Below are 18927 nucleotides of genomic sequence, written 5' to 3'. Positions count from 1 at the left end.
CAAATAGGTCCTGCCTAGAATCCGGTAATGCACAAATTCTCCACTAGATGGCGACAATGTCTTTACATTTGCTCAACCTTTGAAACATTCTGTAAATATTTTTGTTTGTGTGTTTTATGTGCAGTTCCTAACATTTGCATATCAAATGCAAAATTAAAAAGAGCACAAGTGGAGCTTTAAAGTATCACAAACAGACTTCTGCAGAGCGGTTTATGGTTCTTTTGCTGAAACATTTGCATGCAATAAATGATGTCAATAATCCACAATAAACCATCTGATGCACAGACTGAATTTTTGTCCTCAATTTTTCTAAAATTTTGCTGAATAAAAACATAGAAACTGGCTAACAGGTGTGATTTTTTTTTTTTTAATACAGTAAAAATTCAAGATCACATGTAAACTTGTTCACTTATTCAACCACACTCAGCCTGAAGCTCCAGATTGTGAATGTTTACACAAACAAAGACAGTCTGGTGGTTCTGCCAGGAGGCTGAGAGCTGGATGCAGCTTGAGCTTTCACAAACTGGAAACTGTGGATGATTCTCATGCCCATATTTATTTTTATAAAACAAAACCATTACGGTCTGATGGACATTTTAATGCTTTTCAAAATAAAATGTCCATCCATCATTATAGCCTGACGTTTTTTGGTGGAAAATGTAACCAACTATTGAACGAAAAAGAAAAAATGTATTTTTTTTGCTTTATTTAAACAGGGCCTCCATATTTGCTTCAGATATATTACATCAATATAATATTTATTTATAGCCTTCGTAACCCTTTTATCAGATTTCCAGTAAAGAGCTGGTGAAAAATAGAGTACACTGCTTTGGATTTGAGGAATTCACCCCCATTCCTGATGGAAAATGAGCCCTGATTCTTGGATTTGAGGACTTTTGCTCACAAAATCAGATCCTTCCAGAAATTTGAGCTGTTCAGGTGATGGTATACTAAAACCAACAAGTCACATATAGATAATTCAAATTTAAATGAGGGAAAAACATGTTCTGAGTTCTCTAATATCCTATTTTCAAATCAGTTTAATCTCTAATCTTTTCCACTCAACCCAATTTCCATCATGCTCCATTTAATAATAAGCATTAAGTGTGGATCTCCTTCTGCTCTAATTGAAAAATAGATCAAGTTTGTAGATAAACGGCATTGAAATTCGATCTGATTAAAAGTCCTATTGAGACACTACACACCCTGCGCAAAATGTTTTAATCTCTCACTTCTGGTAGTTAATATCATAACTAATCGTGTCTCATTATTTTCCCATTAACAAAAAAAATTCTATAAGATAAAATTCTAGACAGTAGACAACAATATTTGGTTGTGCCTTGCGGTACACTGAAAGAATAAAACAAAAGCATGGCTTCTATTCCGCCTTATTGCATTAATTTGTGGCAATGATTAGAATAAGTGAAGAATATAAATATGTACGTCTTTTTTTCTTTGATGAGATGATGATTTTTAAAACATAAAGTATTGTTTTTTCGTTGTTTTTATCATTTATCATTTATCATTTAGTACATGGGGGTATTTTTTTAAGCGGTACACTCAAATATATAAGCCAATTTAGATTTTGTTTTTTTTTTTACAATAGAGGACCTGTTACAATTGTTTCTCTTCTTTTTTCCCCTTTTTTCTTTTTTTAAATTAAAAAACATAATAAAATGAAGTAAATAAAAAAAATACCTGTTGTAAATTATTTGAAATTAGTTGTAAAAACGTAAAGACTACCACTATTTTTGACCTAATTATCATAAAAATATTTGATTGATTAAATTTTAACAACATTTTAAATATTTTTACTTTAACTAAATTTTAAAAACAGTATGGGTGGGTTAATGAAGACCCAAAATTAAAAAAATATATATTATTTTTTTCAAAACAAAATGTTAAAAATATATTAATAAAATAAAGGAGAATATATGATTTTCTTTTTTATGTCGGTCAATTTTGACATGCAGAGACATTTGTCTCCACTAGAGGGCGACAGTTCACTGAACTGCATATATAATCTTAACGAGAAGAAATAGAAGCCGTAGAATTAAAGAAGAGGTTGTTAGTGGGATTTGTAGTTAATTTTTACATGTCCCCCATACTGTTACTGTAAGACGTGACGTTTTTGCCTACAGTTCCCAGCAGTGCTTGAACTAAGAACCCGAGCCGGTATCAGGCGAGAGACCGAAGTGAAGCGGATGTTCTGTCAAAACCCGGTTTTATCCTCTGTCTATAAAAGTAAGTAAGTAAAATTGATTTTAATCGTCTTTCTTGTCGCAAATTTAGATGATTTGACTCTAAAAATGTAAGTTTTATTTAGTCTGTTTAGGATTTAGCTAACTGTGCATCAGTTAGCTGGGTTAGTTCTTCTTCTTGTGCTTCAATTGCTTGTTCCTGTTTGCTAACTTATATTTGTGAGGATTTCATTGTTTTATTTATGCAAAATAATACTTTAAAAAACACGGAACATTTTGACTGGATTTATTGTGCCTGGACTTTATTTTTATTTAATAATAACTTAAAAAAAATAATTGCAAGACATATAAATTACAATAATCGTGGATAAAATCCAGAAATTGTTGATAATTATGTGTTTCTTTTGTTTTTCTTTCTATTTCAGTTAGTTAACAGCAGGTTATATGGCTTGAATTAACCTCCAGCCTGTTAAAAACTTTATGACCACCTGACCTGTCCATGTTTGATGGATGTCAGACCCCAACGTCTTCAGTTTTTTTATTTTTTTTATTTTAGATGTTGAATTTATTGCTTTGGGCCTTTTTTTTGTTGTTAAAGGTTTCCCCTCAAACAGAGGGTTTTGCTGCAGCGGGGTTCAGTCGGCCGTGGCTTTGTGCAAACACGATAAAAGCTTTTATTTTGTTGTTTTTCCTGCAGCTTCAACCTGTTCCCTTTTTCAAAGGTCAAAGGTCAGCTCACTGCAACTAATACGGCTCATTTTCTAAGTCAAGCAAAACAAATCAGTTTAAGAATTTTTGTAGGTTTGTTTTTTCTCAGAAAATAGACAGATAATGAAAAATGATAGTCATGTAATTGTAAATTGTTTTAACAGGTGAGCCATGAGGGTTCTTTTGAAGACAGCTGGTCTGTTCGGTTCGGTGTCGGTTGCTTTTGGTTCAGTTCTTTGGTCCCAGAAGAAAACCCAACCGGATGCTCCAAATTCCCCCTCTGCCGATCTAAAAGCGGGTCATCCTTACGAGCTCAAGCTGGTCCAGGTTGTGTTCCGACATGGTGCTCGAACGCCACTCAAGCCGATACCAGATGTGATGGAGGTAAAAAAAATGCTGGTTTTCTTCATTTTACACATCATGATATTTTTGTAGATAACTGCCTTTTTGTCTAAGCTTTTGTGTTCACTCATCAAAGGCTCAGTGGGTTCCAGCGCTCTTGGATCCTCCGCCACACACCCACATCAACTACGTGGTGACGGATCTTCAGGGTGGACCCAGGCCTCCTGCTCCGATAGAAGACAACTACAGAAAAAACATTCTTAGTGTAAGTAGATGATCAGCTAGATCAGGCATGTCAAAAGTCTGCCCTGTGGGGCCAAATGTGGCTCCTCTCATAAAATAATTAATGTGCAGCCCGCAGCATAAAAAAAAAGTACAATATCTTAATTGTGATTGGTTAAATTCTGTTATAAATTGTTTTTCGCTAATAATAAGTTAATAGGAATACCTGCCAGGACACGTGGATTTTTTTTGTTTTTTTTAATTGTAAAATACAAAACAACTTTCAGATTTTTTTTTTTAATAAGATAACCATTTATTTCCTGTTCAAATGACTTAAATGTGGATGTTTACAGTGAACATTTAACAGTGAATAATATAATAATATATAACATTTTGTAGGAACTGAGATTTAATGTTTAAGGATTTTTTTTTTTTCAGAACGACTTTATTTTATTTCTGGCTTTCAAATAGGAAATTCACAATAATTTGGGCTAAAAAATATTTGGATTGAATTTGTTTTAACTTGCAGTTAATTTTATTATAAGATTTTTAATCAGATTACTGTCCAAACAATGATTCTTGGATTGTTATTGTAAAGCTGGAGCCCACTTTTTCTATTATCTTTGGCTCAATATCTGTTGAAAGAAGATCTAATTAACTAATTAGTTTTGGAGAATATTTTTGGTTATTCAAATATTTATGCTCTAAACATGTAAAATTCTAGTCTAAAGCAAATTTTAATGAATCTGCAGATGTAAAAAAAAAAAATCTAATTTAATGTAATCTTAGTTTTTATTTCTCCTTCCTGGTGTTTTCTTTAAGTCTCACACTCGTCTCCTGTAGGTTTTTCTGCATTTCATTTTAACAGTCATTTCTCTTACAGGTGTAGCTAAGTTGGGTTTTTTTTTGTTCTCCTGTTTTTTGAACTCCTTTCTTTGTGCGTTATTGCGCCAGCGACCGTTCCCATGGAAACGTGCTTTCCAGTGTTGACTCGCTTCATGGGCTTCGTTGCTTTGGTTTAGATTGCTCAATACAGTTGCACGAAGCAGAACATGTTCCACATCCAGCCGGTCCTTCTGATGCAGACACAAGTGTGTGTTGTGTATGCAGGGTGGCACGTTCCCCGGTCAGCTGACCACGCTGGGCATGCAGCAGCTGTACGATCTGGGCACCAGGTTAAGGAGGACTTACGTTGAGGAGCGTTCGTTTCTGAGCTCCACCTTTACACCTGCAGAGGTTTAGTAAGTGTTTCCTCACCACGATTGCTGCTGTTATCTGAGACTTGTGTTTAGTTCGTCTTTGTGAACTCCTTCTTTAGTGTGCGCTCTACTAATATTGTGAGGACCGTTGAATCTGCCAGGTGCCTGATCGCTGGGTTGTTTCAACAAAAGCAAAAAGGTAGAGCAGATATCCATCCATGTTTGCATATTTACTTTTGGATTATTTTCCATCAAATCTGATCCGATTTCTTCATTTTCTTCTCTCTGGATGAAGAAATCGTGCCTATTTTAACCACGCAAGCCGAATCTGAGATTCTGTACCCAAACTACCATGGATGTAAGCTGCTCAAAGCCCGTTGCAGGTATGCATGAGTTCATAACCTGGAAATCCAAAATGCGATCTTCAAGAGCGGACGTGATTTAGTTTGCTTTCTCAGCCATCGCTGGGCCGAGTCGTCCACGCTGTCGGATATCGCCGCAGACCTGCAAAGCATCCACAGCGCGCTGGGGATCGGTGCTCACCACCGCGTCGACTTCATCCTCATCAGGGACGACATGGTCGCCAGAGAGGTGACGCTTTACTCTGTTCCACAAACTCAAGAAGACTCTGCAGATGCAGCTTTGCCTCTCACTAATCGACCTTTCTCCACACCAACAGACGCACGGTCTTCCCTCCCCACCCGCACTGGAACCCTGGAAGGACACGGTGGAACGGAGAGCTGTGGACATGATGTTCCACGTCTTTCAACCCAGCAACAGGTTAGAGTGAAGCACGTCCTTCACAGACCCACTCCTGATGGTTTTAGTGTTAGATGATGGATGACATACTTATTAAGAAAATGAAGCTTAAAATGCATTTCTGAGTATTTCTTTATTCAAATCGTTGTGAATCAGGAGCAGACGTTTGAAAGAGAACTCATTTGTGACGGGTGACAAGCTCCGCCCCCACTTGTAGACGACTAGATTTAGTACGTCTTTGTTTTACTTGTCCAAGTTGACATCTGAATCAAAATTATACAGCTCCAATATTGCTCGTCATTTTTGTTAAACCAGTAATGTTAACTTGGTGTTGTAAGCTAGTAGGAAAACGTGTACACAGATGGATGATAGGAAGTAGGAGCAGGCTTACTCCACACTAACAGTCTCACCCACAACTCAGAGGTAAATTTCTAATGAACTCCTGTTGATCTGTAGGAACTATGAGCTAAAAAACATCGATTTTGGCTAAAGACAGCATGATCATAATTAAAAGAACACTTTAAAAATACATTTTGTTGAAAAACTGGCATCTAGACCATTGCACGTATGTGACTGTAGTCTTAGGGTGCATTTAGACTGGATACATTTGGTCCGATTCAAGCAGGGGTGTCAAACTCATTTTGGTTCAGGGGCCACGTTCAGCCGTCTGATCTCAAGTGTCGAAATGACCCATGGTAAACTTGTTATCAGTAACTTGATTCATCAATCAGGCGCATAAAAACAACTTTTAACGTGGTACACATGGTTTCTCACACTGTTTTCCCAACAATCTGTAAGTCATAAACACTTCTCATACCTGACGTCTTTTCAGTACTGCAGTTTCTAACATCCTCTGAGTTAAAGCAGACACTGCACGTCTTCTTGCCAGTAACAGTTGTGCAGTATGCCTCCGCCGTTCCTGACGTTCAAAACTGGTAACCCAAATATAAAGTTAACTATCCCAACATGGATTTTAAAGCTGCACCTGTGACTTTCTCTTGTTGTAATGACCTGCTTCGTAGTTCCTGGCCAATGACTGAAGAGATCTTTAGTCACATGGTTTTGTTTACAAGAAACAGAAATCTCCGGCAGACGCCAGTCTAAATACTGTCCAAATGTAATCTTCAGGACCAAATTAGGTGTATTCGGTCCAAACCAACAGACTTTCCTAGTCTGGATACACCCTTAGTGTTAATTCCACCCTCTTGAATTGCTTTTTGTAGGGAGAACCTACAGCTGAGTGTGGGCCCGCTCCTGCACACTCTGCTAGGCAACATGGATGAGAAACTGCAGGGAACCTCATCCGAGCCAAACAGGTGAACCCATCAGGACCTCATATTTTAAGCTCAATGTTCCAAACATCCACCGCTGAACTGCTCCCCTCCAACAGGAAGCTGTTCCTGTACTCCGCTCACGACACCACCCTCATCCCCTGTCTCATGGCTTTAGGCATTTTTGACATGAAGTGGCCGCCTTACGGCGCCGACATCACCGTGGAGCTGCACCAAAACCAACAGACCAACGAGCCCTTCGTTAAAGTCTCCTACATCGGCGAGGTAAAGCATGGTAAAGCACGTTTTTATTTCAAAGTCGTTTTTCTTTAAAAACTGTTCTGTCTTTTAGGATCAGCTGATTCCAGGGTGTAGTGGCGTCTACTGCCCCCTGCGGGAGTTTAAACAGGCCGTCGCGGCGTGTTCGCTGAGCGTGGAGCGCTACCACTCACTGTGTGACAGCACAGAACCAGAACCCTGAGCTGGGTCACTCCACACACATCACATCCTCTACTCATCCGTCAATCTCACAACCGGATTCATCCATGAGCCATAAAAATGAAGTCAAGCAGCAAAAACAATCTAATGTGATATTTGCATGCAAAATAGTTTTTTTTTTGCCTTACTACAAATCCTCTGTGGAGGAATGTATTTACTGTTAAGGATCATTTTTCAACAACTCTTCATATTAAGATTTAGTTTGAAACAAATGAGTTTTTTTCAGAATAAGGGAACAAACAAAGGAACCACATTTCTCCTGTTTGTGATTGCAACGTTTACAAAAGGTGCAAACTTGCTTTTTAATGCATTAAAGTAATTATTTCCTCTAAGATTAGCTGATTATGTGCTCTCCCCCTTAATTCTATTAGAATTTCCCTCCAAAAGAACTGTGGATTTGTGAGCCTTCACCATTTTTTCCATTCATTTTCATCTTGGTTATTTTCATTCTACATATCATGCAGTAAGCCTTTTGTGTTTGAAGCTGTGGCCTTCATTTAACTTTGAGTCAATTTAGTTTATGCTAAAACATCACTTAATATTGATCCAAGGACTTTGAAACGACAATTAAGCTATTTAATGTAAAATTTTTATTTTGAAATAAGTAAATGTTTCTTTTTAAGACAAAAAAATATGTGTAATCAGAAGTGAATAAACTCTAGTTTACTTTAGGTTTACAGATTTAATTTTCAGTCACACAAACTTCAGATTTTAACCATACTTCCAGTGTTTTTACTTTAAAAAAGTGTTAATTTAGCTTTATGAGAAAATATTCCTTATCAATTCAAATAGATTTTGAATTAAAATTAAAATATTGGACAATGTGTCATTGTTTTCCAATTGCTGTTGCAATTATTTAACCAAAAGTTCTGCTTCGTTCCTTCTGGGAACATCAAACATTGAGACTGCATCTTATATATATCAGCAGACGTCTCTGTGTACTGAAAAGTGTGTTTTGCTATAGAATGTTTCAAAATTCTGCAGAACCGGTTCAGTTCTGAAACTGTTCTTCTGCAGAGTTCTGATTACTCTGGAATGCCTTTTCGTGTGTTGCAGTTGTACCGTACCTCATCGGCGGCTGTGTTCCTGACGTGCATTTTAAAATAAAAAGATGAGGTTTACACTAAAAAATGTCTCTTTTCTGTATCATCGGATTCGGTTTTAAACCAAGAATTTTGGCATTCCTGGTGGGCAGAGGGAATTTAACACTAAGCAGTTTCATGCTGAAGAGAGAATAAATTTCAAAGTTTCTATTCCTCAACTGTACTTGAATTCTCATCACTTCCATTGTCATAGGTCTGCAAAAAACATGGCCTTAAGATGAGCTCAAGAACAAATCACGGAGCTTCAGAAAATGGGTCTCCATGGCTGAGCAGCTGCATCCAAACCACACAACTGTAGTGTTGAGGAGTTAAGTCTGATGCACTGGAGTCTCTGGAGAGACAGAAATATATACTTCCCCAACAAGTTATCTGATGAACGTCTGGGTTGGTAGGGTTGCCCGGAGAACGGTTCTTGTTTAGATTGTCCCAATATTAAAAGTTACAGTGTGTAGTTAGTTGTTTTTGGATGACTTGGGGTTTTAGATACTTCAACACAAAAGCTTTTGGACTTGTCCGTGTAGGAAGATTGGGGACGAACCCTTCCCGACACACAAAGTAAGGTTATGGATGGTGTTAAGAACTCAACGAGTCAATCTGATTTAAAAAAAAAAAATAACAAACATCAGTGATGAGTTAGAGCTGAGACTGAAAGCCATGCCTTGTCATCCATCATCAGGGCGATTAAAGCCCTTTGCTAGGTGTGTTGATGTTGGGAGTCGGGTCATCTGGACCCCACAAGGCAGTGTACTGGACTTTTTATTTTCAAGGATTTTTTTTATTTTCACTGGTGTCGGTGGCAGACATACAATCCTTTCCACCTTCATCCACATTTGTCATGGGATGGATAACTTGTCTTGGGTCATCTGCCTCCCATAAGATAGCACAAGGGTTAAGGCTCAAAATGCTGGACGTCTTATTAGACCCAATGAATTCTGAATTACAAGTTGACTGGTTATTGGCGCCAATTATTTATTTTGATCTACACCTGCATTGACCTTTTTTTTAATCAGACGAGACGGTTTTGAGCTGGTTATTTTGGCTCAGATTGTCCAGCATTGACTGCCCAACTAAATCAGGCACAAGCAACTCAGACCTCGAGGGCAGATGTGCCTGATGACTTCCATATATCCAAGTCATAACTGATTACCTGTCTCAGGTGTCTCCTGCTAATTCAAACATGCCAGAGCATGGTGTGTTGGAAAAAGTCAAAGCTAAGACCGGGCCCTCTGGGTGATTATATCAGGCCTGCCAGATCATTTCATTATTGTTATCAACGGCTCAATGTTATCTTGCCCTTGTAACATTTTGCAGCACATTCTCATCACATATTGACATATGATTAAGGACACATCCACGTCAAAAATGTACGTTATTATGGGTGCCCCCAACTCGTCGTTTTTTGACATGCTGGCTGTTCCAATTAAATCAGGCCAGGGTCCCTAACCTCCAGGTCGGAAACTGGTACCACGTTGTGGATCGCACCGGTATCCTAACCCTAAACTTAACCCGATACCGGACTGTCGGTACTGGAGAATCTGTACTGGACGCGGATCAGTACTAGTTCCAGACACGGACCAGGCTGGGGTTTGGGTGCTGTACCAGCCACGTCCCGAGGTTCGGTCTGCGTTAAGAAGTTAGATCTTTAAAGTTTTAAAAATGTAGTTTTAGAGTGTTCAATAAATGTTTATGCTTTTTGGTCTGCGACCTAAGGTGTGTTTTGTATTTTGGCCCCCTGTCTGATTTAGTCCGACACCCCTGATTTAGGTCCATCACTTATAACATCAACACGAATGTCTTTAGCCACTGTCAATCAATCACACGTACTGACAAAAAAAAGCTCAAGAACCTCAGCTGCTTTGCTCTCAGGTATAACTACGGCCTCTTCCTCCTCATTTGCTATTTCAAATTTGTTTTTTCTAAATCTAAAATGTTTTCACTTTTACTACAAATTAAATCAGTTCCAAATATGGGTTATCCAATAACCAGTATTGGCAATGAAAGAAAATATATTGGTCAATCTCTATACTTAGTCACTTTACTTAACGCATCTTTAAAGGTTGATGACCAAATACTTTTACTAGCATACTTAAATGTATCCTTCAAAATGAGTTATTTGGGATCACAGGTAAAGACAGAAGAAATAAAAAGGAATTGAAGCTATATGAACCTTCAGTCTGCACATGAATAGAAATGCATGCACACACACGCCATAGACAACATGTATATACCAAAACAATATCTTTTATTTGTAGTCCATCACCACAGCCCTGGTAGGCTATTCTGCACCAAAGCCAATGGAGAAACACATGACAAGCTTATACAATAGAGAAAAGAGAGGAAGTCAACTGGATGGTAAGCAGTACGTGTTTACATTTCTTTGTGTCTCACTCCGGACACCGCACTCGCCTCACTAAACGTAGATCTACCTACCTCTATTTCTAGAATACCTGGCAAACCTGCTCTCGCATTAGCCACTCCCGTCCCAATCTGCCGACCACTGGGGGATTATTGCTGTGGGAATGATTATTACCCAGAGTCAACAAGAGTCAAAACAAAACAGGAAACACAACAGGAACAAGAACACACAGAAGCACATCTGGGTATTAGCAATGTTATTCACGCTTGGGAAAGGCGAGTCCTGAAACGGAGCAGAGCTGGGTGTCGTCCAGAACTTGAAATGGACTGGAGTTGATCGTGGTGCCGCAAAGCTGCCAGGATCTTCACGCTGAGTGTCGCTCTCGTGGTAAAAATAGAGAAAGAAGACGCTTTCTGCAGATGGTCCATGTTTGTGCTTTTTTTAATAATACTATTATCTTAATGAGGTCATAGTTTGGTTTGTTATACACTGGAGTTACAAAGAAAATTAAAATAGACTAAAATTTGAATAGCCCACCAATGGTAAACAGTACAGTATTTTAGGGGGCCTTCCTCCCCCAATGAAAGATGGGCAAGAGGAGCTGAGAGGTCACTGATAGAATGCCTATACATACAGACACAAACATACATACCACACACTCAAGCCGTCACACACAAACACACTCTCACGTATACACTGTACAGAAACAGTCAAAACTATGGAGCCAGAGACAAGATGGATTTCCACTAAAGTCTTCACAAAGCTCAAATTCTTCTTCCTTCCTCTTGTTCCATACCACTTTCATGACAAAACTGTTTTTTTTTTCTTTAATTTGAAAAAAGTAGACATACTGTAGCATCTCCACGCTGACTTTTAGTTAGGTTGATTCCTCTTTGATGTGGAAGTCATCTTTATAGTCAGATAATCAAAAAAAACCACATGAACAGTTTCTGTGATGCACAACAATCCCATACATTCTGCAGTTCTTGAGTAAAAATTTAATTGTTCTTGTGACAAAATTACTCCAAACTGGGTCCATCTGAGTCTCGGCTGAAACAGTTTCAACGTGACATTTCCAGATGTCAGCTGAGCCCCCATTCTGTTCATTTCATGGGTACACTTTTGTGTTTTTAGCTCATGTATTTGAGTTCATTCGCTTCCGTAACACTTGCTTATCCTCCATGATCGGTATTCCATCCGTGTGTATAGTCCAAGAACATTCTAATTACAATGTTCCTAATGGATTAGAACATTCCGGGGCCCGGACTGAACCCCATGTCCATGTCGCGGGGCCGCATCTGACCCCCCATCATCATTGTCTGCTGAGGAGGGCCCCCCATGCCCTGAAGTGACATCATCATGTTAGGTGAGTTGCCTGGGCCGGGATGAGGCATTTGTCTCCCCTGCATCATCCCCCCCGGGCCCCCAGGAGACATCATCCGATGCTGGGGACCCATCATGCCTTGGCCCATGAATGGCGGCCGCATTGAGTTGTGGCCTGGGTTGCCCATCGGCATTTCTTGGGGACCCATTCCTCCACCGGGGCCCCCTGACATCCCCCCCATCCCTTGCATGGGCATTCCCATCCTCGGAGGGCCGTCGCCTATCATCCCCTGCATGGGGAAGCCAGAGGGGTGTGGCGGCTTCCCCCCAGGGTTGTCTCCTCCACCTCGCGGGAAGTAAGACAGAGTCTGGCTGGGTTTCTCTGATGGGATTATCCTAGACAGATCAAACTCAGGGATGCCAGAAGCTCCCGGCCGCATCACCTCGTGCAGATCTGCGTCGCTGAATCCGCCTTGCATGTTGTTGAACTCTGGACCGCCGGGAGTGTTGGGCTTACACATGCCACCATCGCCCCCTCCTCCATGGGGCATGTTTCCGAGCCTTCCACCCATAGGTCCTCCCTCGCCCTGGAAGCCCATAGGATGACCGGGAAATCCTTGGGGACCGGGGCCATTGTGTGGGGAAAAGGGGCCTTGCTGTGAAGGGGACTGAGTGAGGGGGTATCCCTGCCTTTGATGAGCGTAACCCATTCGTCCCTGGGGCATCATTTGAGGGTTACCCATACCGGGGTCCTGGGGATTTGGTGGCATCATCATCCCGTGAGACATCATGCCTGGACCCATATTAGGAGCATTGGGAGAAGGCATCTGGTGGGGCATGCCGTGGGACAGAGGCTGCGATCCCACCGCATTAATACCTATGGGGCTGAGGGCAGACATGGGTCCGACATTTCCAGGCCCCATCATACGTGGATTTCCTTGGTGATTCATCGCCATACCTATAATCAAAAATAAATTCTGCTTAGTACTGGACAAACTTTAAGCATCAACTATCTAAAATGTAGTAATAGTTAATGGATTTAAAGCTTTAACAACAATCTTACCGTTATTGTTTACTGAAGGCAGGTTGGGAGAACGAGCGGGAGGAGAGTCATCATCAGAGCTGGCAACGGTTTTTATGGCATCGTGGTAGAGTGGGGTGGAACTCGGCATTGCAAATTTGGACATGCGTGACATCATGATTGACAGAGGGTTCTGGGATAGTGTTGGTTCTGGTGGTATGGTGTACGGACTTCCCGACTGGACACTGCCGGGGAGTGACATAGAGCCTGGAGCAGGACCTGAAGGAGGCGCTGATGGAGGACCATTTCCACCTAGAGGAAAACAAAAACAAGTGAACACCATCATCATGGCATTAAAGAAGATTTTAATACACTGAATCGTATAAAGTAAAAACATCTACTCATTTCTGCACTGATAGTTGACCAATGTGAAAAGATTTTATAGTTGCTTGGTTATGTGACCACAAGAGGGAGCCACTTGACCATAACCAGCCCAACCCCACCCCTCATACAGATGTGGTGAATGAGTAATGCACCACGTTACTGACTGTTTTCTATCTTTTGTTTTTTCTTTTTACAATTAATCAAATAATTCAAGCCAAATTGTTTTTAAAATGTGACGGAAAAAAAATTACATTTAATCCAATCATACTGTAATAAACAGGTATGCAATACTTACCTTGCTCCATGCCCCCCATCATGTTTGGTGAAGTGATGCTGAGTGGAGGTTTGCCACCCTGAGGGGGCACCCCAGGGCTCTGCATGGGTGGTTTTGGAGAAGAAGCCCATCCCGGAGAGGGGTTTGGAAGAGAGGGGGACCTCATGTGAACAGGAGAGGCACCTGCGGATCCCATCATCGAGTGGGGAGACTTCATCGGCGCAGATGTCGGAGGTGCTGGCGGAGCGGTGGAGCCTGCAGGACCGGTGAGCATGCCAGCTAGCTGGGACGGCGTTTGAGGCGATTTGAGGTTTCCAGAGGGAGAGCCCATCATCGGAGACTGAACTTGCCTCAGGGGCGGAGACTTGAGCGGATTAACGCTGGGAGAATTCCCCCCTCCTGCTTGGACATTCAGGTCTGCTGGCTTGCGGCCTCTCTGGCCTTGTGCAGGACCACCAGCTGAGGGTAGGTGGTTAATACGACCATTACCTCCTGTTGGTGTGGATCTGTGCTCCGGCCCAAATGCTTGGTCTGCATGTGGACCCCTCATTCCACCAGGGCCCCCCGGGAAGGGTCGACCAGGTCCCATTGGAAAGTCTCCCGACGGCGTCTGCTCAGCAAAAGGAGGAACCTGCATAGGCCTGCCTTGTGGACCCATGTTCTCCATAGGAGGTCCTCCACCACCTCTCATCCTCATCATTTCATCTGGACTCATATTCATTGGGGGGTCTCGTAGTTTAGAGGGGTGCATGTGAGGTCCTGGCCCGGGGCCAGGCCCCATGCCAAAGTCAGGCCCCATTTCCCTGCCCCCTATTCCTTGGAGCCTTGACGATGGGCTTATTGGGCCATCACCAGGTATTCGAGGAAACATTCCCATGCCATTGCCAGGCTCCATTCCACCTCTTTGGTGCCCCATCATCCTCTGCACATCCATCATCATTCCAGGAGGGAGGCCTTTCTCTCCCCCCATTCCTTGGTTGAACATTGCTTCTTGGACTGACTGAGGGTTTGGAAAACGTTCACCGCGAGCACCTGGACCAGGAAACATTCCCCCAGGTCCTCCGGGGAAGCCTCGTCCGTCAGCCATCCTGTGAGGCATATCATCGGACCAGCCCATTCCTGGCCTTGGGGGGCCCTCCATCTCAGGATTCATAATACCAGAGAAGCCAGGCATCCTCTGCATATGTGGCGGCATGACTCTTGGACCAGGGCCCATGCCCATCCGCTCTGGGTAATGATCTGGACCTGGACCACCTGGACCTCCCCACATTTCTCCTGGGCCCATTTGGTAGGGAGGTGGGGGGCCTCGCATCATGCCACGTGGGCCATGAGGGTGCATCATCATGTCAGGCGGAAGTGGCCGGTGTTGCATTTCTTGCTTCTTCCTCTTCTCCTCATAAAATTCCTGTTGTAATTTCAACCAGGCCACCTGTTCAGGAGTCATCTGATCCCCTTCTCCACAGCTGCCTGGACCCCCCATGTGTGGACCCATTTCATCTTGTGGAAATGGGGGCATGTCCCTCGGACCATGAGGCGGACCGAAGGGTGGACCTTGTGGACGAGGTCCTCCTGGTCCACCTGGCGGTCCCAGGCTCTGAGACTGAGCCATCATGGCCTGCAGGGGACCCTGCTCAGGTCTACGGGGAGCATCAGGGCCACCGTCGTGGGGTCCCCCATGTGGCTGCGGGGGCCCAGGCGGTGGGGCATCACGGTCATCAGGGAAGAGCATGCGCTGAATATCTCGTAACGTTTGCAGCGATCGCTGGCGGTGTTCCAGTTGTTCTTGGGACAGACCCTCTGTGTTAGCTTCCATGTTTAGCAGCTCCTGGGCCAGCTGATGCTGCTGCTGTTGGGGCGTCAGACCCGCCCCACCAGAACCCCCACCCTGCCCCCCTTCTGATGTTGGGGGGTTGAGGCCTGCCTCAGACTGGGGGATGGGGGCCTGGTCAGCTGAGGCTGCGGTGTTACTGGGGCTACTGCCTTGAATATTTTTAGATTCCAAGCCCGATGAGGACGAGCCTTCCTGCGAAAGAACACTGGTTTGGTTCCCCTGATTTGAAGACGGGGTTGTTGCTGTCTCTGCAATTCCAGATAAGGACGGTTTGGACCCAGGCGGGTGGCTTGGGTCTTGTGTATGGGACGGAGGCTGCTGTGGAGGCTTGGAATCATTTCGTAGTATGCCAGCTGCATTGTTCTATAAAGGTAAAAAGGCACAGTGTCAGACTTTCATGACAGTTCTCTCAAAATCTGCTACATAAACACAGCTTGCATGCATCTTTACCAAAAGGAGGTGAGCTTTGTCCTTGCTGTTGGAGATGTTTTTCATGTGGAAGGCAATGATGTTTTCTGTATGGCCAGTTAGAACTGCATCAGCTGCCCTGGGGACAGAAAGACAGACAGGCATCAGGAGCAATGTTGTTTGTTGTAGAGACAGTGGGATTTATGAATAAAAAAATGAGCTTTGGAAGAAATGTCAGACATCTGCACACTTAATCTAAGCGTTAATCAATCTAAATTACAATTTACAAAATGGCACAACCCAAAAACAAGTCATAAAAACAAACATGCTTGACAATAGGTATAAAAAACGTCACTTCACAGAACAAATGTGGTACAGAGGAGTCTGTTAATGCCATACTTACTAATTAAATGTGTATAAGACTACGGTCACATATGCGCAATGACCTAGATTCCAGTTTTCAGCAAAAGCGGCTAGTGGAATTTGTAATCGGGCGGTGGCAGTTGTATTTTTAATAAAAAGTTCAAATTGAGCGTACGTTTTTTTGAGATTGGGCAGAGACCACCCGGGCACATTTGGAGGTCTCGCAGTGGCAGCCAGATGGCAGGAAGGCAGGAGCGTGATAATTGGGTGATAGGAGGGCGTTTAAGGTCCCCAAAATTATCTGATGACTGGCCACCCCCTTTTTCCGTGCTGCTGGCCCACTTCTGCCCATTTCTAACATTGTTAGAAATTGTAAGGTAGCAGTTCACACACTTGACTGAGGGCTGTCGACATGGACCGAGGATCCGGTGATGACTGGACGAAAATCTGGCGTATCCAACCACTAAATCCTTTAACGTTTTACTATATGTGTCTGTCCATACACACAAGCTCCCTGAGCTCAATGAGGCGGCTGCCGTTGGTGGCACTTGACAGTGACGGCCGCCATCCAGACACATTTACAAGTTGTCCAGTCAGAGCTGCTGCTGGCAGGCGATTCGGCTACTAACACCCATCTCGCTCGATTTTGCAATAGCGTAATCCCAAACTGACCAACAGCTGCCGCTCTCTGCATTCATAACCACACAAAAGATTTTTTTTTTTAAATCGAGCGGCGGCATGAAATCTTTAAGAGTCTGCAGAAGCCTCGCCATCGCGCTGGGGCAGATGTATATGTGACCGAAGCAAACAAAATATTTAAAAAAAATAAATTATGCTTTTACTTCAAAACATTTATTTTATTAGTTCATCAGCTGCTTCTCCTTTTATGCCTGAATTTATTTTCCAATTCCTTAAAAATATACTCCTGCACATTTTCTCATTCAAGATGATGCTTAATAAAGCAGAATCCTAGATTTAACAGTTGCAGATTAGGGACATGTAGTGTGAAGGGGTTAAGAAAAAGACTAGTTATAGTTTATTTTAGGAAAAATCAAACAAAAACAAAACAAAAAAAAACTTTTTCCCTCCCCAGAGTTATCGAGTCTTTAAAAAAAAAAAAAAAACTTTCCCAGACCCCAGAGCAACCCCAGCAGCTATGTATGCATTTTTACAATATTTTTCTTTTTGGGATGCTTAATAAAACAGCATCAAAATCTCCTAAAAACTCAGAGAATCTGAGAACAAGACTCCAAAACCCATGTCCACGAGTGTAATCAGCAAGTTCGGTTTCACAGACCGTGAGAAATGAACGGATTTTTCAAGCAAAAAATAAAATGAGGCCTTCAAAACTGTTTTTACAATCAAGTCCAGGAGAAGTAAGTTGGACAGAAAACCCCATTGTAGACTCTACGGTCCTCTTGTTAATCTTATTAAAGTACAATCCAAGACTTCTAGTTTTACTTTACAATGACGCAAAGTAAAATATTAGAAATCATACTCATCTGTTTTTGTCCCAGGCAAATAAATGTATGTTTTTATCAAGTTAATACCACTTCTCATAAAAAATGTAAATAAAAATCAAATAGTTAAACATTTAAATTAATGATTTGTTGTTCATATGTCTTTAAGATATAAAATATATGTTTAAAAAAATACAATAACTATTTTTACAGTCAAAAGAGTAGAAATCTTCAATTTACTATAACAGACGGCATTGTGAGTTCCTATGAAACAACATTTTACAGAACAAAACAGAGTTACACTTCCACTATTCCTTACTTGTTGGCCATTTCCGTGGTGAAAACATAAACAAGTTTTGAGCCCGATTTCTGGCCGCTAGCAGGTTCTGTCGTGGAGCCTTGGCCTCCCAGTGTATTATGGGAAGGTGTGGAGGATCGACTGAGTCCGGCGTTGGAGGTAGAATGTGTGACAGAGTCCTGGGGCTTCATATCACTGGAATTACAGTCTACAAAGAAGGGGAGACTTTGATTTAAAGAACAGCAGAGGTTGATGGGAAATGGAGTTGTAATGTGAGGCTGTCATGAAGGCGTAGGCGGGAAGTCCTGCCTGCTTAAATGTACATTTTAAGACACTTACTGAAGAATCCTTTGTCATCTTCATCGCTTTCTCCCCCAGAGCACCAGTCAGCTCCGCTGTATGGCTGCCGCCTCTCTGCAACACACATCCTCTTCACCCTGCTACCATCTGTACACACAGACAGACGACTTATCAGGGTTAGGGATGATACAGGACTGTAAAGCATGTTTATCAACATCCTATTTTTTCACATGTTTTTAATGAAATTAAGTGGAATTTGTAATTTAAGCAGAACAAAGATCCAGTCAGAGCGGGTTTCCCACCTTTTTCCTCGCTAGTGGGAGTGCCGCTGTCCGGTTGCTCGAACGACTCCACGGAGGTGCTCCTCTCTCGTTTGACTTTACCCTTGGCGCTGGGACCAGACGTCAGGCCCTGGCCATTCTTCAGCCCCATTCCACCTGCAACATTTTGACCCCCTTTAGCACCCAGGGTCTTGGGGTCACAGGGAGAGGGTTGTGATTGGTTGCCCGTGCTCCCCGGTTTACCCTGGTTGGGTATTTTAGAGTCCATCTGGGCGGCAGTGGAAGGGGACATGACAGGAGGTGATCGTACCATGGCCTCCGTCTT

The 18927-nt window shown here is 42.4% G+C and overlaps 2 protein-coding genes across 5 annotated transcripts in view; one reads left to right on the top strand and one right to left on the bottom strand.

Annotated features, from left to right (window-relative positions):
• The first annotated feature begins 1853 nt into the window (after positions 1–1853).
• acp6 (acid phosphatase 6, lysophosphatidic) lies at positions 1854–8024 on the top strand. Of its 3 annotated transcripts, none has more exons than XM_024287243.2 (11): positions 1854–2248; positions 3074–3293; positions 3388–3516; positions 4584–4714; positions 4792–4871; positions 4968–5055; positions 5131–5263; positions 5352–5452; positions 6655–6747; positions 6822–6987; positions 7055–8024. In XM_024287243.2, exons 2-11 carry the CDS (start codon positions 3081–3083, stop codon positions 7181–7183), a joined length of 1263 nt encoding a protein of 420 aa, XP_024143011.1. In that variant the 5' UTR covers positions 1854–2248; positions 3074–3080; the 3' UTR covers positions 7184–8024. The 3 variants fall into 3 exon arrangements, with proteins under 3 accessions (XP_024143011.1, XP_024143010.1, XP_024143012.1); XM_024287242.2 differs by having other exon boundaries at positions 1855–2244; XM_024287244.2 differs by lacking the exon at positions 1854–2248 and adding an exon at positions 2292–2311.
• A 2500-nt stretch (positions 8025–10524) lies between these two features.
• The window catches only part of bcl9 (BCL9 transcription coactivator), a gene marked incomplete in the record, with an annotated part of 40467 nt that continues 32064 nt past the window's right edge, over positions 10525–18927 (bottom strand). The window contains 8 exon segments of one of the 2 annotated variants that reach the window (XM_024286529.2): positions 10525–12940; positions 13046–13315; positions 13683–15855; positions 15943–16039; positions 18043–18229; positions 18361–18468; positions 18624–18758; positions 18846–18927. In XM_024286529.2, the coding sequence (XP_024142297.1) occupies positions 11904–12940; positions 13046–13315; positions 13683–15855; positions 15943–16039; positions 18043–18229; positions 18361–18468; positions 18624–18758; positions 18846–18927 (4089 nt within the window). 2 annotated transcript variants of the gene reach the window in all.

Source organism: Oryzias melastigma, linkage group LG21 (assembly GCF_002922805.2).
Source record: "Oryzias melastigma strain HK-1 linkage group LG21, ASM292280v2, whole genome shotgun sequence".
Taxonomy (NCBI): domain Eukaryota; kingdom Metazoa; phylum Chordata; class Actinopteri; order Beloniformes; family Adrianichthyidae; genus Oryzias; species Oryzias melastigma.
The sequence above is the reverse complement of the archived record's forward strand: the minus strand, read 5'-3'. Positions and strand labels throughout refer to the sequence as shown.